General features: G+C 35.6%; 1 protein-coding gene across 10 annotated transcripts in view; it reads right to left on the bottom strand.

The window, feature by feature from the left end:
* The window catches only part of DNAJC13 (DnaJ heat shock protein family (Hsp40) member C13), a 122435-nt gene that overhangs the window by 29606 nt on the left and 64842 nt on the right, over positions 1-27987 (bottom strand). For all 10 annotated transcript variants that reach the window (XR_005019665.1, XM_036850129.1, XM_036850127.1 and 7 more), the window contains 18 exons: positions 26602-26705; positions 26356-26515; positions 25018-25080; positions 23807-23908; positions 22228-22332; positions 20392-20594; positions 19213-19297; positions 15991-16145; positions 15241-15286; positions 13170-13324; positions 11577-11778; positions 9614-9729; positions 8983-9061; positions 7114-7249; positions 4247-4431; positions 3740-3814; positions 2599-2718; positions 465-644 (listed from right to left, as the gene is read on the bottom strand). Coding sequence is in view for 9 of the 10 variants with exons in the window: in XM_036850129.1 (XP_036706024.1) it covers positions 465-644; positions 2599-2718; positions 3740-3814; positions 4247-4431; positions 7114-7249; positions 8983-9061; positions 9614-9729; positions 11577-11778; positions 13170-13324; positions 15241-15286; positions 15991-16145; positions 19213-19297; positions 20392-20594; positions 22228-22332; positions 23807-23908; positions 25018-25080; positions 26356-26515; positions 26602-26705 (2271 nt within the window). In the remaining variant the exon portion in view is untranslated. The remainder of the gene's footprint in view (positions 1-464; positions 645-2598; positions 2719-3739; positions 3815-4246; positions 4432-7113; positions 7250-8982; positions 9062-9613; positions 9730-11576; positions 11779-13169; positions 13325-15240; positions 15287-15990; positions 16146-19212; positions 19298-20391; positions 20595-22227; positions 22333-23806; positions 23909-25017; positions 25081-26355; positions 26516-26601; positions 26706-27987) is intronic.

Genomic DNA, 27987 nt, shown 5'->3' with positions numbered 1-27987 from the left:
AGAAGCACACTGGGGGACAGGGTGGGGAATAGGGATGGGTAGGTAGATCTGATCGCTAGAGGCACATATCACAATATGAGTAATGAATGACAGTGAACAGGAAAGGACAGACAAAAAAAAATATCTGTAAAAATCAGGTAAGTTCTCAAGTGTTTAGGGGAGCTACCCCAACAGCACTGTTATGATCTCCCTGTGATACACAACCATAATTTTGCAAAAATAAAGGTGACTCTGAGTAATCAAGAAAAGATTAAGTTATGTCCAGAATATGCTATTGCAAATTCCCTTGCCTCGAATCCTTCTGAGATAAGTGGTTAAGATAAAAAGTTTTGGGGCTTAAAAGAGCAATAAGCTTAATAATCTTGAAAAACAGTTTATGCCTTTGAGGCTTTGAGCTAGGGCTTTGCTTTGCGTTAACCTATGGTATGGGTTCAAATTCAATGTTAAAGTAGTGTTAAGCTTACCTGCTGGTTTGTTTCTTCACTTTTCTGAATACCACTCTCTTCTAGTGTGTAGTCATAATTAAACAGATAACCAAGCAGATGCCACAAAATTCCAGCTTGCAATAAGTGTGTCTGTAGCCAGAAATCCACAGCAAAAGAGCTCACACATTCTACCCCAAGAGCTGCCACCCGTGGAATACTCTGAGAATAAGAATAATGGAATTAATTACAGGATTAAAAAAAAAAGCTCCCAAGAGAAACAGGCTGTGAATGTATGTCAAGCTAGCTATCTTATTGTGTGTTTACCTCCTCTTATATTTTCAATTCCAGTTTATATCTGAATCTTATATCTTTTAAAGCCTAAAATTAAAAGTAACCCTGTGAAAAAACACAGAATTACTACTTTTAGAAAACTAATTAATTTTTAAATTGAAGTATAGTGGATTTACAATATTGTGTTAGTTTCAGGTGTAGAGCATAGAGATTTGAATTTTTTGCAGATTATATTCCATTATAGGTTATTACAAAATACTGGGTATAAATCCTTGTGCTATACAGTAGATCCTTATTATCTATTTTATGTATAGTAGTTTTATTTGTTAATCCCATACTCCTAATTTGTCCTTCCTCACCTCCCTCTCCCTTTTCTCTTTGGTAACCATAAGTTTGTTTTCTATGTCTGAGTCTATTTCTGTTTTGTATATACATTCATTTGTATTATTTTTTAGATTCCAAATATAAGTGATATACAGTGTTTGTCTTTCTCTGACTTATTACATTAAGCATAATATTCTCAAGGTCCATTCATGTTGCTGCAAATGGCAGTATTTCATTCTTTTTTATGGCTGAATAACATTCTGTTGCGTGTGTGTGTGTGTGTGTGTGTGTGTGTGTGTGTATACACATCTTAAGCCAATTGTCTGTTGATGGGCACTTGGGCTGTTTCCATGTCTTGGCTACTGTAAATAGTGCTATGAACGTTGGGTGCATGTATCTTTTCAAATTAGTGTTTTCATTTTTCCAGACATGTACCCAGGAGTGGAACTGCTGGATCATATGGTAGCTCTATTTTTAGTTTTTTTAAGGAATCTCCATGCTGTTTTCCATAGTGGCTGTACTGTACCAATTTACATTCCCATGAACAGTGTATGAGGGCTCTCTTTTTTCCACATCCTCTCCAGCATTTATTATTTGTAGACTTTCTGGTGATAGCCAGTCTCACTAACGTGAGGTGATAGCTCATTGTGGTTTTGATTTGTATCAGAATTACTATCTTTGAGGCTAGTTAGTGTCAAAGACTTGGAATACAGTTTTCTTTGTTTCACTTCTTGTACTAATGTGAGGTGATAGCTCATTGTGGTTTTGATTTGTATCAGAATTACTATCTTTGAGGCTAGTTAGTGTCAAAGACTTGGGAATACAGTTTTCTTTGTTTCACTTCTTGTATTTTTAATTTTTAAAAATACTGATAAGGCATTAATAGCAATGCACATGCTAGTGATCTTAAGTGTATCAATGATATCTTTAGTGCAGGTGTACAGATTTACTTCTTTATACCAGAGTTTGCATTCTTATTAAACACTTCTAAGGACATCAAGTAAATATAGTTGAGGACATTATTTTCATCAGATTTCTTATTTCTAGATACCTTAGCCTGGGATCAGCACTCCAATCCTGTTCTATTCCAACACAACTGTTACTCTGCCCAGTTACCTGAGAAATCACTCTCCTTCCCAGCCACCTATCACATCACCCACAGACAACTTCCCTTGGCAGTACTAGACTGGGAGGAAACAGCAAGCTCTCAGATCCCTATAGCCTTTCCACCAGGCAATGACTCGACTCTTAAGTTTCAGGTTTTACATGGTCATTTACTTTCATTAGATTGATTTAGTCTAGTCTTCTCTCTTGCTTCCATGCCTCTGTTCAAATGTTCACATAAGACCAACTTCCCTCTAGATATGTCACTCTAGTCTTACTCTCTGTGGGCCAGCCCAGGAACAAAAGCCACTATTTACAGCAAGGCTTCAGTGAAAAATGTAATTTACTTGAAAATAATTTTAGGAAAACAACTTGTTTATAAATTGGGGACTGGCTACTTGACAAGAAAACCCACTGCTGACTGAATCCAGAAAGTGGTAAAGATGACCTCTACCTTGCCAAAATAGAGCACCCGACAGAGATCCCTGATGATGCCAGGCATTTCTGTGATCTTCTCTCGGCATTCTTCAAACTGAGAGGCCACACTATAGCATTTGCTTATGTGTCCACACACCTGCAGACAACACAAAAGAGAGAAGAAAAAAAAAAAGTCACATGTGCATTCCTTATTTAAGACAGTGGAAATCAAATGAGCGGAGATTCGTGAATAATGTTTAATGGTATATATGACACTCCAAAATTAAACAGAACATTTCTACTGAATTATTAGTATTTCTGGTTAAGATTCCCTATAGATGCAGGGTTGGCAAACCATGGCCGCTAAGGCTAACAGGCCAAGTCAACCATGACCTGTTCTTGTATGGCCAGAAAGCTAAGAATGGGTTTTACATTTTGAAAGAGTTGCAAAAATCACAAATAAAAATATGCAACAGACTGTAAGTAACCTGAAAGCCTCAAATACTTACTCTCTGGCCCTTTATAAAAATAAGTTTGCCAACCTCTGGAATAAAGTATTTTTGTCCAGAATTCTAATAACGTACTATACTTAAAAATAGGATGAAACTCAAAAGCCTGTACTCGATTGTTTAATATTCTAAATTTTGCTGGCATAAACAAAAGGCCACATAAAAAGATGCATCTACAGTGATCTTAATGAACTCCTGATGGATTTTCTATTAAAGAATTCAACAGAAAAGAAGCCAATGAAAACACCAGGGATCGGAGAGGGACGTAGAGAAGGAAATTAAGGAAGGGGATGGAAGATAATGAAACAAAAGTGGCAAAATGACAAATGTTTGAAACTGGGTAAAGGGGACACAGGGATTCATTATATCATTCTCTATTTTAAGAAAAAAAAAATTAAGCCAACAGATTACGTATGATTTAGCACAGTGGTTCTTAAAGTGTGATACACAGACCAACAGCATCAGTATCACTTGGGAATTTTGTTAGAAAAGCATATTTTCATGCCCCACCCCAGACATACTGAATCAGAAACTCTGTGGGCAGGGGACCTGGGAGGCAGAGCTCAGCAACCCAGGTTTTAATGAGCCCTCCAAGTGATTCTCACAGATGTTAAAGTCTGAACTACTGGTCTAGCGTAACTTTCTTGGAACCGTATGTTTTAGTCTTACCTGTACAGACATGTCACTTGGTTTACTAGAATGATTCAAGACAGCCACACAGCGACTAAATGCCTCTTGTAACACCTGCAGAAAAAGAAGTCAGCCATTAACTGTCCATTTTGACTTGGAGTCTGAAAAGCCTTTTCTGGTAGGGATAAAACATTAATAACCTTTTAATATCAGAAACTTGGCAAGGAAATGTTTGCTCAATTAACATTTGTTAAATAAACAAGTAAACAAAGGACCCTGAAGTTTTTTTAAGCATCCCACTATGCTATTTTGCAAGTAATATTAAGCTCACCAATTTTGAATCCAATATTCTCCAATTCACGTTATGAAATAAAGCTCCATTTATTTTAATTTTGGTATTATAATATAGAGAATAATGTTATCTGTTGCAATAAATTAAAGAAACTGTATCAACTATATTTGTACTTGGTGAATTATTTATTGCTAAGAGACATACAGTTTGCCTAAACTAGCTTGAAGACAAGAACAAAGGTCATTCCATATTACCTCAATTCCATTCTCCCTTCTGAGCTCTTCAGCATTGAGGGCTGAGCAGTTAACAGTATGGAAAGCCAGCTCTGCAGCAGCAGGCAACAATGGTGATTCTTTTGAGAAAAGGAGGTCATCTGAAGTTTCCATTGTTATTGTCCTAATTAGCATGGGGTAGCCTGCATATTTATAAGGCTGTAAATCTGAAATAATCATGGTTTTAAGTTAATTTTGACACTATGTTCAATTATGTAACCAAAAAAAAAAAAGATTAAAATATGCAACATCTTAAATGTTTCCTAATTCTAGTTTATAAAAAGAAATTAAACAAGTACAAATCCCTTGGATCTTTTCAACTAGCGAACTTGTTTGGTTGACTTTTCTAAAATGCTTCCGCTAGAAAAAGAGTATTTTCTGGTAGATTAAAACTGAACTTTGTGTATAGTGGTTTTGATCCTTTGCAGAATATCTGCTTTCTATGTTGTCCATGTGATCTTTATAACTTTCCACCTGATCACAGACAGCAAGACATAGCCAATGCACCAGAGACCCATACCTCTTTATAAAGAGACAGAAACATTTGATTTAAATGAGAGTGAATATTTTATATTCTGCTTTCTGAATAACAAGAGTACTTTTCTATTTTACCAGTTATCATAAAATAAACGTTTGAAAATACTGAATATAATTTGTTACTATGAATACAAAATAGAAAGTTAATTTATTAACTGTATTTGGCTAATTCCATATTTTGATAAGCAAATTTAAAAGTGAAATCTGAAATATACTGGTGCTCAATTCTTGTTCTTTTCATTCTTTTTTTTTAAACTAACCTACGAGGCAGAAATATGTAAATTAATTGGCTTTGACTTTATAAGTATCTCTGTCATCCCACTTGAAATCAGCATAAAGCTTTTTGCCTTTTGAGGATGACAAATAATCTGCTTTAAATTAACTCATTTCTAAGATGGCTTAAAAAAAAAAAAAAAGCCCCTTGGAACTGGTCCCAGTAGTCCTAACACATACATACATAAGAAGAAGAGTGAATTAATGTTAAGTTCTATCAGATCAGGACCCCCATCCCAACTTACTGAGTATAAACCCCCTTTGGGAAATGTGGAAGACAGCCTGAAAAAACATTCTGACCTTGATAATATACCAATGATGAGCTACAACAGCTCCTTGTGGCTAATACAGATTTACTAGCCATCAAAAAACAACCAATGGTTTGAAAAAGACTTCTTCAAACTCATTCTGATTAGTGATAAATGCCATATAACTGAATGCTTTACAAATGTTTTCTGTTGAGTTCATATGCGAAAGTGAATCAATTAATCACTGTTCTCTAGTGACCAAGCTGCTCAATCCCCACACTGTCCCCTCCAATACTTATACTGGAACCCTACTTGTCTTCAATTACCCAACACTCCTGCTTATCTCAGATCCCCACTGTCCTCTCTTTTCTCCCATCATCCTATAGAGCAAATGGGTCTCCCACTTTGTGTGTAAGCCAAGTTTAGTTTCCAAGCCAATGGACACCTGCCACATTGAACCCAACTCCCACCCTCAACAGAGTCTTAAAAATTCTCAATGTGTGCCTAGCTTTCTGGCTGCTACTGTTAGGGCTACCACAAATCGCCCTGAAAACATGCTGGAGATTTCCAATAACCTGTATCCTGAAATTGAAACAGAGCAGGACCCTATGGTCCTTGCCCCCCATGTCCTCCACCTGTGCAAAAACTTTAGCCAAAGAATAAGTTTAATCAGAGAAGTGAGGAAATACAGAAACAAAGGCAAACAGTCGAAGGAGACCAAATAATAGTTTAGTCATTAAGCAAAGTCAAGGACCTTTAGTTCCTCCTCAAAGGCTACAGATAATATTCTGAGCCATATCCTGTGAGCTGTCTTATAGATACTGAAACTCCTACCAGGTGGAAGAAGTTAACTACATTATGACCAGACTATAGCCATGACATAAGCTGCCACAATTCTGAGAACTGGCCTCAAGGAAATGGGAACAAACTGACCCTGGAACTGAAGACTAACTGTACTTAAAGCAATCAAGATGACACTGGTCAGACCACCACATGACCAATTTTAAGATGACTGTCAGAGCTGACTGTACTGTTTCTGCATGTAGCCCCTTCCCTCAGCCTATAAAAGCTCTTGCCCACTGGTTTGGGGTGGGGGGAATCGGCCTTTGAACAGGCAGCTGCCCTCCCTCCACCCCACCCCCTTGGTTGCTGGCATCCAAAATAAAGCAAACTTTCCTTTCCACCAACCTTGCCTCTTTATTGACTTCTGAATGGCAAGCAGCTGGATCCCACTTTCGGTTAGAAAATCACACCTATTTTATCTATAAATTTTTCAAACTGTCCCAGAGGATCAGAGGGTTTCGAAAGCTACCACAGGAAATGAGGTGTGAAGGGATATATATGATCATTTGAAAAGTTTCTGTTGCTTTTTAAAAACCAGAACACTCTTGGTGTTTTCAGCCTTTAGAAGATTATGGATAGGTACAGTCTTGTAAAAGACATTTAATGATCCTTAAATGCCAGGTCCATTTTAGATCTCATTTAATATGTTTACTGCTAAATGGCTAAAGACAAAAACTAACCAAGTACCTCCAGAGAACAGAAATGTACTTTAGGACGGAACAATGAAATCTGGTTGGAAATGTAAACTATTGAAAAACACAGGTAAGAAGTGGAAGGTATAAAACAAAACATTTTGGGTCTAACTACAGAAAACTACTCTTTTACTATATCTAAAATGCAATTCTAAGAGTCTTTTGCAATAATAATTAGAAATAGGCTGCAGAAACAAGGAGCATGGTAGAATTAGCTGGAGGGTAAATCAAAATTTGAGAATAACACATGCCTTACCTTCTTTGTGACGGTTGAAGAGGATGCTCTGAGTTTTCAGAATTAAAATTATATTCTCTGGATCTGGTCCATCTGTTATTTTTGCTGATTTGGTACATAAAAATTCATAGGCTTTATTTACCTTTTCAAACATATCCTGTATGTAACCAAAGACAATTAACTTTTGTAGACATCTCGAATTACAACTTAGAACACAGACGATTTGTACTTTGCCAGTAAATTCTTTGGTTACTATTTTGTTTTGTTTTTTACATTAAGGAATTCATTCCAACTGTAATCTAGGTGGTATACTTTTTTTTTTTTTTTCATTTATTTATTTATTTATTTATTTTTGGCTGTGTTGGGTCTTCGTTTCTGTGCGAGGCCTTTCTCTAGTTGTGGCAAGCGGGGGCCACTCTTCATCGCGGTGCGCGGGCCTCTCACTATCGCGGCCTCTCTTGTTGTGGAGCACAGGCTCCAGACGCACAGGCTCAGTAGTTGTGGCTCACGGGCCTAGTTGTTCCGTGGCATGTGGGATCTTCCCAGACCAGGGCTCGAACCCGTGTCCCCTGCATTGGCAGGCAGATTCTCAACCACTGCGCCACCAGGGCAGCCCCTAGGTGGTATACTTTTAAGGTGAAACAATTTTTTTTTCCAAATAGTTATTCAATGATCTCAGTACTATTTACTGAAAATTTTTCTTCAGTAGCTTATACCATATATGTCATATTAAACTCATACACACCAGAGATAGTTTCTGAGTTGTTATAAAAATAGTTATGATAAGAACTACTGTTTTTTGAGCACTATGGCAGGCACTGTGCTAAATGCTTTACATACATTATTTCACTTAATCCTCAAAACAGCCTTGTGAGGTGTGTACCCTTATTAACTTCATTTTTAAGATGTTAAATAGCTTGCCTAAAGTCACAAAGCCCATTGCTGACAGAGCTAAGACTCACACCCAGGTCTGACTCTATCTGTGCTCTTAAACTACTATACTATAATGTTGCTTATCTATATGTTGATCCTTGTACCAGTATAATACTATTTTACTATTGCAGTTTTATAGAGTATTTTAATATCTGGTAGTTTAAGTCTAGCAACTTAATTCTAATTTCAAAATTTCTTCCTATATTGATTTCTTTCCCAGATGAATCTGAATTGCTTTAGATTTCTCAAAAAATGTCCCAGGCTTTTGATTAAAAATCCCTTAAACATATAAAAGTGACATTTTTTCAATGCTGTCTTCCTATTCAGGAATACTGCCTGTCTCTAATAAAAAACACTAGCCCTTGGAGTAATTTCAGTGGAAATTACTCCAAGTTTCTAGCAACAAACTATGAGTACTGTTTTTAGTGGTCCTTGTCTGATTTTATCTTTTATGAATCTCCATTGGCACTGTAGTAGGAAGCTGGAAAAGACAAGATCAGGGAATGCTGGCAGCAGATGACTTTAAGTCTGAAGCAAATTTTCTACTTTTTCATTAAGAGTGATATGAAGTTGGATGTCATTAGAAAAAAATAAATTACCCAAAGCAATCTGGGTGGCAATGGCATCACCTACAAATGAGTTAAGTTCACCCACATCCTAAGTTTCAGTTATTTATGTGACTGCCCTTTAGAGTTAAATCTCAAACAGACATGGGTAAGGAAAGAGAATAAAACCCAAAAGTTACTAGTCACAGGGTAGTCCTTTTGATAAAATGAGAGAAGACCATTTATGCTGAAAACTTGGGCACGTGGGTCAGAGGTTAATTAAACATATACTGGACATATATTATGAGGCAGACACTGGCGCATAAGATGAGTGTATCTTTTCTCTGGCTGAAACAGTAATAAAGCAAAAGCAAGTCAACCCCAAAGCCCTAATTCCAAAGGCAGTACATACCCTCCCTTCTGGATTCTTATCAGGGTGGTACTTCTGTGCAAGTCTGAAGTAAGCTTTTCTAATCTTGCTCTCATCATGCCTACAAAATAGGAAAACTGTTTCATGAATTAAGTAAGGTGCAAGAAAATATTTACACAATCATCTAAAATGATATTTTAAGAACCTTACTTTTTTGTGTATGATCATATAGTAGATATCAAATTAAACCCAGTAAGATTTAAGTAAGATGATTCCTATGTGTTATCTTTACACAGAAAAGATAAAACCTAAACATTCCCTATGCAAGGTTACCATATTCACTTCAAATTACAAAACCATATTTGGGTTTTGAAGAACTAAGAATTTTAAACTAACTTTTCAAAATGTCACTTCAAACTATAATTCTAAGTTATTTTAACTATCAGCCTTGTCAAAAATGAACAAATTCAGTCTATACTTAAGAAAATGTCTTTTAAACTTTTTCTCTAACATATCTATTCTACTATAAAACTTCACTGATGATAAATTAAATCTGCATTCTTTCCTATACGTTTGTCATTTACTATCCTAGACACACTGTTGTCAAATCTCTTCCTCATGTATAACACAAACTGCAAGAAGAAGGGGGAAGATGATACTGAAAATGACTCACGGCCCCTGTCCTTGAGGGAGATTAAGCACTTCATAAGCATCATCTATTGACATTGTAGGTGGCTTCTTTTCTACTTCCTTCTTCCAGGCATCAAGGGTATCTTTTAGAAGCTTAACCTTAAAGACAGAGAATTAAAATTTATATCTATTAAAGTAAAACTATTTCAGAATATAATTTTTAAGTTACAGAATTGTTGTGCTGTATTTATTTCAACTGACATTTCTAGGCTAACCAATTAAAAGCTTTCTAAAATACAAATAAACAAAATCACCTTCTAGCACTGTTGAATGGTCAGATAGCAAGGTATTTGTTATGGGGCTATATTTTTTTTAAAGTAATATTTTATTATTTATTTATTTTAAATTTTTTTTTTTTTTTAATTTTTGGCCGTGTCGGGTCTTAGTTGCTGCACACAGGATCTTCGTTGAGGCATGTGAGATCCTTTGCTGCAGCATGCAGGCTTCTCTCTAGTTGTGGTGTGCGGATTTTTCTCTTCTCTAGTTGTGACAGGCAGCTCCAGAGCACATGGGCTCTGCAATTGTGGTGCGCGAGTTCCAGAGCACGTGAGCTCTAGTTGAGGCGCGAGAGCTCAGTAGTTGTGGCGCCTGGGCTTAGTTGCCCTGTGGCATGTGGGATCTTAGTTCCCTGACCGGAGATTGAACTCGCGTCCCCTGCATCGTAAGGCAGATTCTTTTACCGCTGGACCACCAGGGAAGTCCCTAAAGTGATATTTTAATTCTCTGCCAATTTTTGTCTCTACTTTTAATTGTTAAAGAAACGTTCAGGAAGTACAGAAAACTTTGGAATTAGCATTCACTGTAGTAAGGGAGGAAGCAGTATATGATGGCATGCTTCTCAAGGTGATCTAACATAATTATTGGTATACTGGTATTCAAACAAACATAAGGGATAGAGAACACAAGGGAGTCTGGACAGGGGTGAGAAGAAAAGAGCTAATATTTGCTGCATGCCTATGTGCCAAGAAGGTATGTGCTTTACAGACTGCAGATTTAATTCTTGTATAAAATTTCAGTAATACATGAAAACATTGAGATTCTGAGAGACAGCTGCATATTTCCCAGTTAATAAGTGATGGAGCTGGATTCTAACCTACGTCTGACTAAAAAGTCCACACTTTTTCTACTACCTCATGTTGAATCCGGAACAAGCAGCAGCATCTACCTGCCTTCATTTGGTCATTGCACTGTAAAGAGGCGGTGCCTAGTGGTACAAATGGCAATTGTTCTGAAGTCTTTTGATGGTAAGGGTAATGGTAAAAACCTCTGCTATAGTAACAGACCAACAGGGGCACCCAGGCCTACTTTATTCCACACTTTCAGTAGGTATCCAGGGGCTCAAGTTGGATGGGTCCCAAGGGCACTGTGACAGTAGATACTACTATACAAATGAGCAAGTCACACTTACTGCCTCCAGTGTGTGCCAGGAATATGCTGTGTTTTTTTATGTGAATTCTCACTTAATCTTACCAACCACCACATGAAACAGTTGCTATTAGTAGTAGTAGTACTATTACCGTAACTGAGGCTTAGAGAAGTCAAGCGGTACACTGAATGTTATACAGAGCCATTAATGGCCAAACTGAAACTCAACCCCAGACTGCCTAACTCCAGCATCGGTGAGCTTAATGAATTTGCTATAAAGACGAGCTCCCACCAAGCTATTATAGTATGTAATTGTATTATATACATGAAATTGAGTTTGTTTTGTTTTTGTCACAAAAGATCAAGATTGTAAAGTCCTTTTACGCTCCCTGAAAAAACTGTCTTTTAGTTTGGGATTTACCCAAATATACTGAACTACACTCAGAATTACACAGTGCTTAAGTAAGGAGGAATATTTAAGAAAGCTATTATCCTTCTTACCACAAAAAGAAGAAATACCCAGAAGTGATGAGAGGTTTTTTTTATGGTTTAAGAAGGCAAAAATTAATCTGCTGACTTACCGGGTCTTTAATTGGCCAATCTGGAAACCGGAGTGTATCACAAAGTTGTTTGAGGTAATAAATATTACAAAATAGTTCATTTTCTAGCTGTGGGTAGTTGATAACTGGGATGGGACAATATTGATAAAGTGCTCTTGTGTTACTCTGAAGACGAGGTGTGAAATCAGCAAGATGGGCAGCAATCTTCTCTATCATAAGGCGCCTACAATTAGAAAAGTCTCCAAGCATTATGAAGGCATTATTTTATTCTATTTTAAAGAAAAGGTTAAGATAGGTAATCATTCAAGGTAATTACATGGATCTTCTTCAGAATAACTTAGTTATTGGCCTAAAATGAGAGCTTGTAAGAATGTTACTCAGGGTATTCTAAACTTACTATGTAAAAACACTCCATGGATATAAACTTATTTGTAATACTATCTATAAAGAAGACCATAGAGAAAAAGGCTGACAATACCAGCCTTTCTTATTGAAAATTCAGTCATTAGAAAGTCAAATGGTATGGAATCTGCATGCATGAGGGCACAGCCACGGAATCAAGTTAGCTATCACCCCAAAGAAGCTCACTGCCTGGTCTTTATTTTAGTTGACATAGCACAACCTGGGATCTGGCCCTCAGCTAAGCAGAAAATTGATTTGCTCAGTATACAGAGAGCTACATCTTTTAGATGAGAGACTCATACTAACCAATCTCTGGAGAAAAATATTATACAGAATAACTGTAATAAACGTATTCATATTCCTATACATTTGTTCCCAATGAAAAATATGAATATTTCAATATGAAATTTGAAATTTCAATTTTCAAATTGAAAATTTTCCATTTTCTATATGAATATTCATACAGAATATATTCAAATTGATGGCTAGCATATGCCAAGCCTGTCGTCAACCTATCAGAGAAGCCAAATGATGACCAGCAGGTGGCACTGTGAGTATGAGTCAGCCAAAGAAGAATGAGTAACTGACTCAGAAGATCAACTGCCATCCAGCTAAGAAGACCAAGGGGTTCTCCAGAGAGCCAGACTTGACACTGGAACCATTAACTGCCGTGTCTTTCCTGGACAGTGCCTGCCTGGACACTGACATCTGCTTCTGGGCCTCTCCTTTTTCTTAGTGGAAACAGGCTTTTCCTAAGGCATTCTCCTGCTAAACTCCAGATTATGGTCAATATGTGCTGGCTAGGGAGCCCTCATTCTAAAATGATTGTGGGTATCTCTGGACTGATCCATTCCATGTGGGCATAGTTTTTAATTAGTGGGGTACAGTTCTATTTCCAAATACCCAGAAGGAGTGTCTTGATTTTATTCCTATATATCTCTTATGTACATATTAATTCATTGTCTAAAAGCACCAGTGGTAATAGGCTCCACCCTTATATAAAGCTCTACTAAGGTAACAGTAATTTTGTCAAATCATCTTAGAACAGAAAAAAGCTCAGGGCCTTGTCAACAGCAGTCACTTGATTTGGCACCAATGACTACTGTAGCTTTAGATTATGCAATTAGTGAAAGGAAATCTTTTCACAGAAGTCAAACCAGATGGGAAGAGGCAAAGATTCTGTGTATAAAATACAATCAGCTGGCTATTTACCTCATTTCACTGCTCCAGATTGCTTCTGGAGTATCAAATTCTCCTAGAAAAATCTCAGAAAACTTTTCAGGCTCGTAATTTTCTAAGTAACAAACCATTGCTTCTGGTAGAATGTGCCCAAGTATACTTCTCTGGAAAATATCTTGTCCTTTCGTCTTTAAAAAAAAACAAAACGTAATCAGAAACACTAAAGTTATCTTTCAGTTTTCTAATAAATGAATTGGGGTTAGAGAACATTTTAAGAAAGGAGAATAACTGGAACATACTGCTTTTATGCTTTTGAAATTTAGATGGAAAAATGGCAAAATGAGAAGTGCAAGGTGTCTGGTATAAACTGGCTTGGCATGAACTCCAAGGTGGAACTACCCCATCTAGCCCTGCAGTAGCCTTAACCTCCTCATGGCTCAGGTGTTGCCAACATTATTTAGCACAATTAGCCTTTGACCATGTATAATAGCAATGAACAACACAAGGAAGACTCTGCAAAGATTTACATCAATTATTCTGTGTTACATTGTTGGCTGTAGTTCCCACCTGCACCTGCTTCTGTTTTCAAAAATAAGTCCAGAAAAACTGAGATCTTAAAGAGCCTGTCCTCATGAAACGTGGCTAGAATTTAGACAGAGTATTTCTATACAAAGTAATTATAATTAACTGTACTAAGAACTCCATATTCTCTGACTGGCCATATGAAGTCAGGGTAATGTTCATACTTATCATGCTGAATTTTTAAACTCATTTCTTTACCTGATGGAAAAAATTCCTAAAGACTATAAATACTTTTCTTATTTCCTTCTAGGCAAACTGAGGATGTTTTATTCTTCTAGGATCTGACAGAGAGACAGGGGAAAAAAAACCCAGACATGGTTTTACCACTTAGTGCAAAGACAAATTAGATGATAAATATTTTCAGGCTTTTTACTAATAAAAGCCATAAATTCACTATCTGTTAAACTTTGGGGTGAAGAATTGCTTCTTCTTTAGAATACTATTATTTCATAATTCCTACATCTAGAGTTCTGCTATAAACAAATACTGTTTTGCTGTAATTATTCAAAATATTGTTAGGGAAAATGATGTATATAGTTTCTCATACTATAAAATTTGGAAAAAAAGATTACATATGCATAACTGCACAGAAAAAAAGGAAAAAAAAAAGAATGATTAAAAGTGCCTAATGTTACATTAAGGTGGTAACAATAGGGGCAAATTTTTAAAAAACTTTATATTCTCATTTTCTATTTGTATAAAGCTATGGAAATCATACTTCCATGGGCATCACTTTAGTATTATTAGACTGTAGACAGATTACTTGCTAGGGCTTTACTGGCTGCTCTATAAAACATGCAGTTTTGGTCTTGTGTCTGTTGTCAGACTGGTGTAACATTCCTTGGTTAGTCTCTTAAACAGTGGTCTAGTTTTGGTTTATTCTGCTCTCAATAAAATTTGAAAATCAATGTTCCATGAAAAGCCTAACAGAATTTCAAACACAATTCAGTTATGTGTTTACAATAAATATCTCTGTAAAATGCAGGTATAAAGCTACATTTTGTCAGAGCTACCCGGATAAGTATTATCTTTTTTTTGGATTCCTACTTTTCCTCCCCAGTAAAATGGCAAGAATACTTGAGAGCACCTGAAAAATTAAGTAGCTTCAAAAAAGAAACTTAGCACTTCTAACATGTTGGGATATGAACAAAAAAAAGGTGGAAGTCTTACTGAATCTGAGCTGACTATATGAGACTCAGGTATATACTGAATTATTTATGAACATTACTAATGTAAATTTTACACCAAGGGAACAAATTATACTCATAGCAATGTCAGGTTACAATTCATATCTACAATTTAACTATTAAGTCTAATAGGCAACATTTATTTTCATTTTAAAAATATTAGCTTAGACTTTCTATGTGCAAGGTACCACAAGGAATGCAAAAAATAAAACAATACCTGCCCTCAAGTGCTTATAAGGAAAGGAAGGAAGGAAAATTCACAGCTAAGGAAACTTTAGTACCAAGACAGCTTCCCCAGTATTAAGTCACATATTCAGAGGATTAATCTGCCTTACCTCCTCTGACTTGAAAGCCTGTTTGGTATGTGTGTACTTCAAAAATCTAGGAAAAAAAAAATTACTTATCAGGTATAGGAACTGATTTAGATTTAGTAACCTTAGTTTTCTAAGACCAGATTTTTTTTTTTTTAAGTATAGTTGATTTATAATGTTGTGCCAGTCTCTGCTGTACAGCAAAGTGACTCATACACATATAGACATTCTTTTTTTTAATATTCTTTTCCATTATGTTTTATCATAGGATATTGAATATAGTGCCCTGTGCTATACAGTAGGACCTTGTTGTTTAAGACCAGATCTTTCATATGTAAATAAAAGCCACAAAAGGCAACTTGTAAATCCATATTCCCAAATAGTTTAATTTCTAATTAAGGCAAGAACTTAAATGAATTAAAAAAAAATTTAAATTATGGTCATATTACAGTTATGTAATAATATTAAAAAATTACTCAATTTTAAGAGAAAAGCAAAATGTAGAACTGTATATAATATGAATATAGTTATATTAAATCTGTATGATTAAAATACTAGATGATGATACAATTCTTATGTTAGATGTGGTAAAATGGTGTAATTCTGAATAATTTTTCCCCTATTCTTCTAACTTTCAAATTTTCAGACATATAAACAGCTCTTATAACGAAAAATTTAATAAATGCAATGATATGCTCACAAAAAAATTAATTTAATAAGTCTGTCCATGTACAATTCAAGTAATTTCAAATAGATTATCACTAGAGCTCTTACCGAGCAACAGGAAGCACATTGGAACCTGTATACATCATGATAAAGAAAAATACTCCACTAAGATAAAGTCGAGGTAACTGTGGGTTATCTTGCATAATACGATATAACAAAACTGCAACCTTCTCAACAAGGATAGGGTCAAAGGTCAGCAGTAGCTAAAAAAAAAAGAAATAAAACATCTGGTTATTGGGCTGTAAAAAACTTGCAACATCACCATTCATCTTAGGTTTATGCATTTCATGTGCTGGGGTTACAGTTTCTCATAAGTAGTGTAACAAAATAAAAATCAGACTCAGTATGCTTGTCTACCAGGTTCTAAACAGATTTGAAAATATTTTATAGCATTTAATGCAGAGATAGTAAAATATTAATAAAGAATTGATCAAAACTTATTCATAAAAAGTGCAAACATGCCTGAAGCTGCTTTGTCATGATTATAGATAAAATTATTTCCTGTGTAGGAATCTTCCTGAATGGACTTCTCTGTTAATGACAAAAGAAGAAAAAAAAAAAGTAGCTACCCTTTGGGTTAGTTTCAGGTCAGCTGATTTGAAATGAAGCATCCTCTGAAGACTATCTGAGAACTCAAAGAGCTGAGCAGAGAACAGCTTTCAGTGAAACAGCACTAAAAAATAGATCTACAAGTGCAGGTACAAGGCAAGAGGGTAACCAAATACCAGTAGTGCCACTACCAGAAAGTACCAAGAGATGTGGTTTACAGAAATCTGAGCCAGCAATACTGAAGGAACTATCTGGGATCACTGGAATGAATCTGGGCTAATAAAAAAAAGCATACAGTATTGCTATGACTAAACACCTGATAAGATAAAACTTATTAAATTTCTTTAATAAAAGTGGCATTTCAATTTCCTATAAACACTTACTTCTGAAGAATTCCCAATTTGGAGTCAAATGCTACCAGTAAAAAATTACAATAACAAGAATAAGTACTAGCTCAGATTAGGGGTCAAAGTTCTAGATTCAGTGTATGAGACTGAATAGCCATATGTCTTTAAGTAAGTAATTTAAATTTCTCTGTTTTTGGTGTCTTACCTATTCAACAAGGTATTTAGATTATACATAGTAAAACACTACTATGATAAACTTTACAAAAGAAAAACTGAGATATGATACCACAGGATTTTCCCTAGCGTTAATGGTGTTTGTGTTTAAGACTTGACATCACTCTAACAAAAATACGGGAATTCACAGCCTAGAATAGCTGAAATTGTGACTATATCAGAAAACCTAGGACATTCATTCACTGTATCTTAGACGACTCCAAAAATTCTGGAGCTGTATCAGATGGTAAAACTGGTGATTGCTCTTACAGTCAAATGATGTACAGAAATCTGTACCAAGCAATGTAGATAGATAATGTTCCTAAAAACCGCTACAACTGCCTAACTGTGCTTAGCAAGAATAAGGCCTCCCAGAATATAGAAAATTAAGTGAAAACAAAAATAGCTTCTAAGAAATGTTTTTTTGAACTCAGTACAAAAAAATTTGGGAGGCATATACTGTTAAAAGCAGGTAGGTTTATCAATAAATTTCTTCAATCATCCTACTTGTTCAGTTACTATTAAAAATTTTTGTTAATTAAAATAGATCTTCCGGGCTTCCCTGGTGGCGCAGTGGTTGAGAGTCTGCCTGCCAATGCAGGGGACACGGGTTCGAGCCCTGGTCTGGGAAGATCCCACATGCCGTGGAGCAACTAGGCCCGTGAGCCATAACTACTGAGCCTGCGCGTCTGGAGCTTGTGCTCCGCAACAAGAGAGGCCGCGACAGTGAGAGGCCCGCGCACCGCGATGAAGAGTGGCCCCTGCTCGCCGCAACTAGAGAAAGCCCTCGCACAGAAACGAAGACCCAACACAGCCAAAAAAATAAATAAAAATAAATAATTAATTAATTTAAAAAAAAGGAAACCAGAGGCTGGGTGGTCTCATAGGTCCACTGCATCTAAATTGCAAGGATTCCAGCCCTTAGGTTTCCTTTCCTTTAAAAAAAAAAAAAAAATAGATCTTCCCCTCAAAGTTTCATGTTACACTGACCACATCTCTTAAAATCTGTTTTTCAGTCAATCCTCCTTGGCCTGAAATTCAACCTTGCTTGCATTTACTTCTTTCCTTTCAGTTTCATAAGTCTTGGGAAAATGTTTGGAGAGATAGATTTTCTAGGCATGGTCCTTTCTCTACAGGAGAGAGGCCGGGATAGAAAACAAATCCCTCTCCTTGTACCACCTCACATATGCAGCTGCAGACACACATAGGCCAGGGTGGTAGTGGCTTTCATTTAAGCCTCTGAAAAGAAATGCCCACAACAGAAAAGCACACAAATGTTGAAATGCAGGTATGCTTAAGTAACAGAAGTTGGGGAAAATTCTTTTAAAAGTTGATAAGGCACTGTCATATTCAGAAGCCTTTTTCATTACCAGTGACTTTCACTATTGGTGAATGTAAAAATATACTGAGTAACTCTCCTCTCCCTTTTCACAACAATGTACAACTGAGAGATACAAATGGCACAAGTTACTGACATATTTTAAAGCCCCACCATGTGTGGTTAATATAAAAAAATTAGATTTGACAGAATAATCTATAGACAGGAGAGAAACAGTGACCTGACATCTCTGCAACCTGACTTCGGGCTCATCTGGAGTTTAAGTAGCTTAATTCCCAAAGAGCAGAATAACAATAAGAAAGAAAGAAAAGATACTTAGTATATCCTACATAATTTCAACTCAATGCTTTGGATTAGTTGTTATCCATGAAAACATATAACTGAGAAGACTCAAATACTCTGAGGCAAGCTGACAAGACTGCTGTAACTATTTCTTATGATATAACCCACCATGTCCACATCTGTGGGATGCTGGTGTGCTTCCCAGTACCCCTAACAACATCAACATGCACCAGAAACTTGAGTATGTCACCTTTCAATTATTACAATGTTGTAATTTTTAAGAACAGATAATAAATAAAACCTTTTGAGAATAATTCTGGAGCCTGGAAGCCTCCCATATCTAGGCTCTTGGATACACAACCTTCCACAGTATATTCAGAATATCAACTCAGTTAGGAGTAAGTGAGGTAAGTATAATTCAGGCTTTTTGAAAATGGAACAGACTACAATAAGACAAAGACTGGGACTCACAATAAAGTTAAATAAGGGAAAATGATTCTTAAAATATTGTTCCTAGTTTATAACATAAAAGTAACTTACCTGAATAATGTGTGGAAGGCAAGCATTGTCTGACAGCAGCCTTTTCACTCTAGGTAAAGGTCGAATGATGGCATTATCTTGATCCCTAGAAAAACATTTTTTTTATGGTCAACATTTAATATATTTATTAAAATTTGTATGTTCAGAGCATATGACATTCTACTAGGCATGAAGCATGTTACCTTACATTTTTGTTAATGAAGACTAAGCTCTCATACAGCTGGGAACATGATTAGGTATTTTAGTTTAAATCTATTTGTCTGCTTAATATGACTTCATTTCCTTCCATAAGATTTCCTTGAAAAACAGTACCCTAGAACAGCCAGAGACTCTTATTTATTATTTAAACTTGGTGTTTTCCAACACACTGTCAGTGGATTTCCCCCCAAAGGGCATATCAAGCTTTTTCAATAAATGTAAACCTTAATTTAACTACTCTCAGTATTTTCCAAATGTAGCCTCAATTTTAGTGCTACATTACTTCTAAATACTAATTGTATGTTTTTAAGCCTGATCTGAATTTTAAAGAGAACTGGAACTATAAAAGCCTCGAATGCTATAAAATTAACAATTACTCATTAAATTCCATCACAAAGTATCTTTACTATAGTAATAAAACAAGATGATATATATGCAAATTTTGACTGAAAAGTTTGAAAGACTGAAAAGTTCCATGCAAGGGTTATAATTATGACTATCATTGGATAACAAAGTCTCACCTTCACTAGTCAAGCGGGGCAAGATGTGGGCCTAGACTCATGTTCTTAAACCAGGAGAGGCTAACCTGACAGATCAGCAGCAGGCACTAGGCACTCACCACTGGTCTATGAACTACAGACTGTTCATTTCAAAACTTTCATACCTGATTCAATGAATATGACAATTGTTACTGTTGCTAGAGAGCTGCTAGTAAGCCTCAGCTTTGTAACATTATTTGAAGTTTCCCAGAGAAAGTTGCTTTTTAGCTTACTTTATCAATAAAATTTGCAAATTATTTCTTTATATCTTGTTTCAAAAAGCTCCAAAATCCAAAGCAGCATTCCCCCAAAGCCACAAATAGAAAACCTTTGCTCTAAGTCACTAGAACAATCCCATGCCTTAGCAAGCACCCATACAAATGGGGAGAACAAGATGTTTTAGAGTCCTTGTTAACTACAGAAATGTTCAATTACATTTTACCTGCTTGGAAAATATCCACACATTGTGATCAACATGTTCAATATAAGGGTAGCAAGGTCAGTTTCATTTAGTACAGCCTGTCCACTGGCTAACAGACACCACTTAAGCTGGGGTATTGCCTGAAGTGGTCGCCATCCATCCATGCCTTGAGCCCAGCATCTGGTTTTTGCATTTAACATTCCTTTGGTCCACAATTCTTGCATCTAAATGAATGGAAGGCATCATTATTACAAGCAGACCAAACAAAATGAAAAGGTTTGCTAATGTTTTCTATTTTACAGAAAATACAAACTGAACTATGAAATACACATGCAAATTCACTATTAGAAAACAACAGACTTCTGTTGACAGGCCTTCAGAAACTCAAATTTGGCTGCTAATATTAGAAAATAACCATTTAGTTGGTCAAACTGCAGAGCATAAGGAACACTGGAAAGAATAAACACCATAGGCAGAGTATAAAGTAACCAAATTATATATAAGCGGAAGGCTGGTCTTCTATAAAACCATCTTTGACTAAATTCGGACTGAGCCTGGGAAGCCAAGAATTGGAAGCCAAGTTGGCAGGACCAAACATCACCAGATGTTAATTAAGATGGAAACTGCCCTTGGACTGTATAGGCAATTTTCAATGAATTTAAGACTGTACATTAAAACTTACCTGTTCATACTATAAAGAAGTATTATAGGTTAACATAATTATTATACCAAAGTCATTAAAAACCTGAGCTCTACTTCTATAACTTTTATTTTATTTTTAATTTTTTAAATCAATTATTTTTTAATTGAAGTATAGTTGTTTATAATGCATTAATTTCTGCTATACAGCAAAGTGATTCAGTCATACATGTATACATTCTTTTTATATTCTTTTCCATTACGGTTTATCCCAGAACACTGAATATAGTTCCCTGTGCTATATAGTAGGACCTTGTTTATCCAGTCTACATATACTAGTTTGCATCTGATAACCCCAAACTCCCACTCCATCCCTCCCCCCACTCCCCCTCCCCCTTGGCAACTACAAGTCTGTTCTCTATGCCTGTGAATCTGTTTCTGTTTCATAGATAAGTTCATTTATATCATATTTTAGAGTCCACATATACGGTATCTTTCTCTTTCTGACTTACTTCACTTAGTATGATAATCTCTAGTTGCATCCATGTTGCTGCAAATGGCATTATTTTGTTTTTTTATGGCTGAGTAATATTCCATTGTATATATGTACCACATCTTCTTTATCCATTCATCTGTTGGTGGACATTTAGGTTGTTTCCATGTCTTGGCTATTGTGAATAGTGCTGCTATAAACATAGGGGTGCACATATCTAACTGAATTATAGTTTTGTCTAGATATATACCCAGGAGTGGGATTGCTGGGTCATATGGCAACTCTGTTTTTAGTTTTTTGAGGAACCTCCACACTGTTTTCCACAGTGGCTGTACCAGCTTACATTCCCACCAACAGTGTAGGAGTGTTCCCTTTTCTCCACACCCTCTCTAGCAAATGTTATTTGTAGACTTTTTAATGATGGCCATTCTGACTGGTATGAGGTGGTATCTCATTGCAGTTTTGATTTGTATTTCTCTAATAATTAGCAATGTCATAACAACAGCTTTTAAACAGTAAGATTTGAAGACATGATTTTGTGTGTGTGTGTGTCTAGAAATACAAGTCATCTAGTCCTTTATGTGGAAATAGAATGGCAGAGTCCTTGGAGCTGATGACAGTAAATCAAATCATAGATTTAAAATATTCCACGTCTCTATATGTGCTATCAGGAGGACATAAAAAATGGCTAAGACTTCCATGAAAAGTTTCTCCAAAACACATACCTCATGAAATCCATATGGGCCACTCCTTTCTTTGTCTGCATTGCCAAAGTACCATTCCTTTTCACTCTCTCTTTTCATATCTGGAGCAGCTTCGATTACATTGCTCTAAGTTTTAAAAAGATTTAGTTATTTTTCAAGGCAGAAATCTAAGGGGGCAGATGTCATAAAAAGTTACACAGTACTAATTTCTTGAGTTTATATTTCTTTAGAAATCCATCTAAAATTTTAAGTGACCTGATTTTAAGAGTTAAGGATTAGATGCCTAACCTAATAGTCCAAAAATGCTACTTCCTTATTATGCATTTGAGGTAAACAGTTTCCTAAATTCACTTGGCAATCTAAGCTAAACTCAAAGACATTTGTATTCCAGATGGTCATTAATAAATTCTCAGGACACTAAAATTTTAGTAGCAAAGAATACTGCAAATAGCTATATAATCAAACATATACCATTAACCAAAACCACAATGCTCAAAAATACTAAAGTTCTTTTGAAAGAAAAAAACTCACTCCAACTAAAAGTTTCAATAAATACCTGAGATCAAAGAGTTAAAATGCTAACAGGAAAGTTTTTAGTGGTTTTAAACACTTACTTTCAATCTACTCCCCTCATGACAGATAATTCTTATAATTCCATATATCAATGTTTATAAGAATCTAGGATAGAATTTTTATGTACTTAGTATATTTTATTAAAACATGATTTTAAATACCCTCATTACCATCAGCTTTCAGTTAGATTCATATAGAGAGGTATAGGAAAGTGGTTAAGAGCATAGACTTCCGAGTTCTAACTCTGGCTCTGTCCTTTATTAGGTGACCCTGGACAACATACTTAGTCTCTCTGTTCCTCACTTTCTTCATCTGTAAAATGGGAGGGCTGTTGTGGGGTTTAAAGAGTTAATATATTATGTGTACCAGAACAGTACCTGGTACACTATAATATGATACAAGCATTATGATTACTATTATTTGTACCTGATAATAGAAAACACCATGTCCTAATATTCAAATAGCACTTTTGTACACAATTCTGCCAAAATATGACACATCTCCTCAAACAAGGAGATTAAACAAAAATTTAACATTAACACCAAAAATATCACCAATGAGCCAAGTATAGATCCCTTCTATAAGTTAGGTATCAGAAGAGGCCTTTAGGTAGAGACCTGCAGCTCTGTCCTCTTACTGGCTGGTTTCAATAAGGCCCCCAGATTCCTCAAGGCAAAGTATACTCTCAGTGGATGTCAATGCTGAATGTTCTAGTTACATAACTGATGGATTCAGTTTAAATCCTAAAGGATACATTGCCTCAAAATAAGCCACATTAGAGATGCAGTTACTTTAAAAGACAAAAGAGACATCAGAAAAATAAAACTGGATCATCACTGTCCATTTTGGTTATTTCACTTTTTGTGTGTGTGACTTAATCTCCCAGGCATCAGTACTATAATAATTATTAGAGAAGTAGATTCATGGCCAGACATCCTGACATATTTTCAGATTTGTATGATTCTTTTGATCCTAAATTTGTACTCAAAGAATGTTAAACTTATAAAATCTACATAAGCATACATACTTGCAGTGGTACTGTAGCTCGGCTTACGTGGAGATGTGCAAGGGTAAGCAAGTCCACAAGGATTCTAATTCCATTTGAATCCATGAGGTCCTTAACATTTTTCTGGAAGACAGAAACATGTTTACATAATTTAAAATCTTTCTCTCCAATAGATATTACTACCTAAAAAGGCTCTCCAAGAAGAGAATATTTGGAATCTCTTTGGAAAAACTGGCACATAACTGGTATTACTCAGTATTTCCAGGATTTTGTGTTCAAGGAAGCATAAATTTAGATAAAAATTAAAAAGGCAAAAATATATTACAGAGAGATCATATAAATAATTTTTACTTGGGCTTCCCTGGTGGTGCAGTGGTTAAGAATCTGCCTGCCAATGCAGGGGATATGGGTTCAAGCCCTGCTCTGGGAAGATCCCACATGCTGCAGAGCAACTAAGCCCATGCGCCACAACTACTGAGCCTGCGCTCTAGAGCCCGTGAGCCACAGCTACTGACCCCACGTGCCACAACTACTGAAGCCTGCACGCCTAGAGCCCATGCTCCGCAACAAGAGAAGCCACCACAATGAGAAGCCCGCGCACTGCAACGAAGAGTAGCCCCCGCTCGCCACAACTAGAGAAAGCCCATGCACAGCAATGAAGACCCAATGCAGCCGAAAATTAATTAATTAAAAAAGAATAAAAAGAATTTTTACTTAAATATATTCTGAGCAAAACAAAATAAAATAAAAATAAACAAATTAAAGCCTGGCGGGAATAACACCCAGGATAAACTCTCTGGTTCTACAATTATCCTGCATTTTTCCAATGTCTTTTTGTTAATAAATATTCTGTACTCAGAAATAGAATCCAGTACATTAAAAAACTTTTTAAAGTTCCAGTTTGTTTTTGTAAGCAAGATAAAAACTGGTAATTTCTTAGAAGTTTGGAAGAGATTATAATTTAAATTAAATTTTCCTAGGACTTACTCATTTTATTTCATTTAAAAACATCTGCATTATTTACTAAAAGTGAGAATAAAATTAAGCAAGTTAGTGTTGGTTTCAAAAATGTATATTTGCCAAAAACTTTTCCCTTCAAGAGTTGAGAGCAAAAGGAGAAGATAAGACAAGAACCATGTCTTGATAATTAAGTCAAACTGTAATCATTTATCTTTGTTACATACATGTGACTTAACTTGGAAATAATAGCATATTTATGCAAAATACTGTACCTTATTAAGGATCAACTTGTTAAGGAAGAGGATCAACCTATCTCGTTCAAGTTTATCTGTGCACTATTGAAATAAATTAGAATTTAGTCAGAAGTAAGTAGAAACAGAAATTAAGACATTACCATCACTGGACACAATCAACCAACAGCCAAAAAGAAATAAAGTCATCTTGTAAACAAAGAAAATCAGAGAAAACTGTCAATTATTGCAATTCCTAAATGTTTTACATTCTCTGCAATTTTATAAACCTTATCTAATTTCCCTAGAAAGGCAGATATTTTAAGTCACAAACAGATTAATACATAGCTTTAAGAATGTACATAAAAATTGAAGTAAATGAAAGAATTGGCCCAAATGATACTCCCAAGTTAAGTAAAAATTCTAAAGAATTGATAAGTGATGTTTCACATAAATCACATCATCATGAACACAAGAAGGAAAAAATGTTAACTGCCTAAAATACAAATGCTATGCCACAAGTACTCAGTTCACTGGAGTAAGAGTGAATTAGAATTCAATAGTGAAATCTGGTGTAACAGCAAAAAATAAGGGTTTTCATCTGGTTATTTCCTGGGTGTGTTTTGTAAACTTATTCAGAACCAGTTTTCTAATCCACAAAGCATGACTGACTGCCAGTTAAGGCAATTACAGCAAGCACTGATGACCATTTTAAAAATTGGTGAGATGATTCTGTCAGTTCACTGAAATTTAAATTGTTAAATGTAAGAGGAATGTAAACACAAATGAAAGAATAAAGTGTATACAGGTAAGTAACACTCAAATTTGAGCTGCATAATGGATGAATTGATCAGTTTGTTCTTCTCCCACCTTGCTGAAATGTTAAATGACAAACTTTATTAAATTAAAAAAAACCCAACCCCCCCCCCCAAAACTGTGCTAACTCAAGGTTCCCTTTCTTTATCATTGTAGTTCTAAAAAGTTTTATTTTCACACTTTGAAGTTTAGTGTGCTACCATCATTTAAGATTTTTCCAAAATGTCCATTCCAAAAGAACATTCAACTCTAAAAGTCACTATTTCTTTTACACACCTGTCCAGCTCATCCATACTTAAATTAAAGATTGGCAAATAGGTCGCTAAAGATGTTCAAAAGCAGCAACTGAAAAAAATAAACCAACATGGACAAACGCTAACCCATCAGTCATTTTCCTGTTCATCTAACTTTTATTTAAAGAAGTATAATGTAAATTACAGAAAAACTCATGTAGAAAGTTATGGCAGCAACGTGATCAAATAGAACTTAAATTTAGCTTTGAAAATTTAACATATACTCCAATGACACTATCAAATAGCAGTTACTTTTTAATGATATCCTTACCCTCTCTAACATTCCAATGATATATCTTGTATCTGTAAAAGGTCCTATTTCTTCATGACATCTGCCATAAACAATAGCAAGGGCTTGTAAACATAAACACTTCATGTTTACTTTTGGGGTGAGCAGGAAACGATGATAAAGCTCATTGAAAAATTCATATCTAGATTAAAAAAAAAGTTCACAATAGAATTAACCATGAAACTAACAGTAAAAACAAACATAACAAGATATAGAAGAGTAGCTTACGATCTCTTAATTGATCCACTGTCTTCATTCTCATCTTCCTCCAATAGTAATCTCAGGTAATAATCTCCTATTTTGATTTCCTCTGCCAAGCACTCATATTTAACCTTTATTAATAAAAGCAAATTACATTATTTTAGTTTACAATACTTGTTTTTGGCAATTTTCACATAAGCACTTCTTAAATTCTTTCTGTTCAGAGTTTTTTTCTTTTCTTGATGAGACAGCCTTTAACAAAAAAATTTGTCATTTCTTAAAATATCTGGTAATTCATTAGTTAAATGTCGAGAGTCAGAATTACACACTAATTTTATGAATGTAAAATTTGCTGATAAATACTGTCACAAGACTATATGGTGCCCATGAAGACTTAAGGGAAGAAAACACTAAAAACACCATTAAAGGATAATGCGCTTCCTCCCCTTCTCGGCTGGCTACAATCAAGCAAGAAGTAAATGATCCCACACTACACACAGTTTGCCAAACTCACACAAGGCACTTCAGGTCTTCCCTGATCTCCCAACACATCAACTACATTTTATGGTACATTTTTATACAGTATTCATTCTCTCTATGTACAATTACTCCAGGTTACACACTGGAAGTGATATGTGAGGAGTAGCACCTGATTGGGAACTGGGGTTTGTCTCAAGCAAAGATTTGCAAGCAGCTGTAAAAAGGAATTTCTTGACTAGATTATCAAAACTCTTTTTCCAAAGCCTAATACAGCTGTTTTCTAAAAATATAAACTATACAAAATCAAATATATATGTATATCCATTTCAGTTTTTTCCTGTAAGTTCTGAGTTTTAACTTGTTCAACTCCATTTATTAAGAATATAAGGTATGTGCCATGCACTGTTCTAGTCATCAGGGATATAGCATTAAGCAAACATAAGAAGTTCTGTCCTTACAGAAGTAGCAGATAAAAAAGTAAAATATATATGATAGTTGGGTGACAGTAAGTGCTATGGAGTAAAATAAAGCGGGGAGGTGGGGAAGAGAGAGAGAGAGAAAGAGAGAGAGTGTAAGTGTGTGTGTATGAAGAGGGCTATATTTTTAAACAGGGTGGCCAGGTGTGTGTGTGTGTGTGTGTGTGTGTGTGTGTGTGTGTGTGTGTGTGTGTGTGTGTGTATGAAGAGGGCTGTATTTTTAAACAGGGTGGCCAGGTGTGTGTGTGTGTGTGTGTGCGTGTGTGTGTATGAAGAGGGCTGTATTTTTAAACAGGGTGGCCAGGTGTGTGTGTGTGTGTGTGTGCGTGTGTGTGTATGAAGAGGGCTGTATTTTTAAACAGGGTGGCCAGGTGTGTGTGTGTGTGTGTGTGTGTGTGTGTGTGTGTGTGTGAAGAGGGCTATATTTTAAACAGGGTGGCCAGGTGTGTGTGTGTAT

The sequence above is a fragment of the Balaenoptera musculus genome, chromosome 4 (assembly GCF_009873245.2).
Source record: "Balaenoptera musculus isolate JJ_BM4_2016_0621 chromosome 4, mBalMus1.pri.v3, whole genome shotgun sequence".
Taxonomy (NCBI): domain Eukaryota; kingdom Metazoa; phylum Chordata; class Mammalia; order Artiodactyla; family Balaenopteridae; genus Balaenoptera; species Balaenoptera musculus.
The sequence above is the reverse complement of the archived record's forward strand: the minus strand, read 5'-3'. Positions and strand labels throughout refer to the sequence as shown.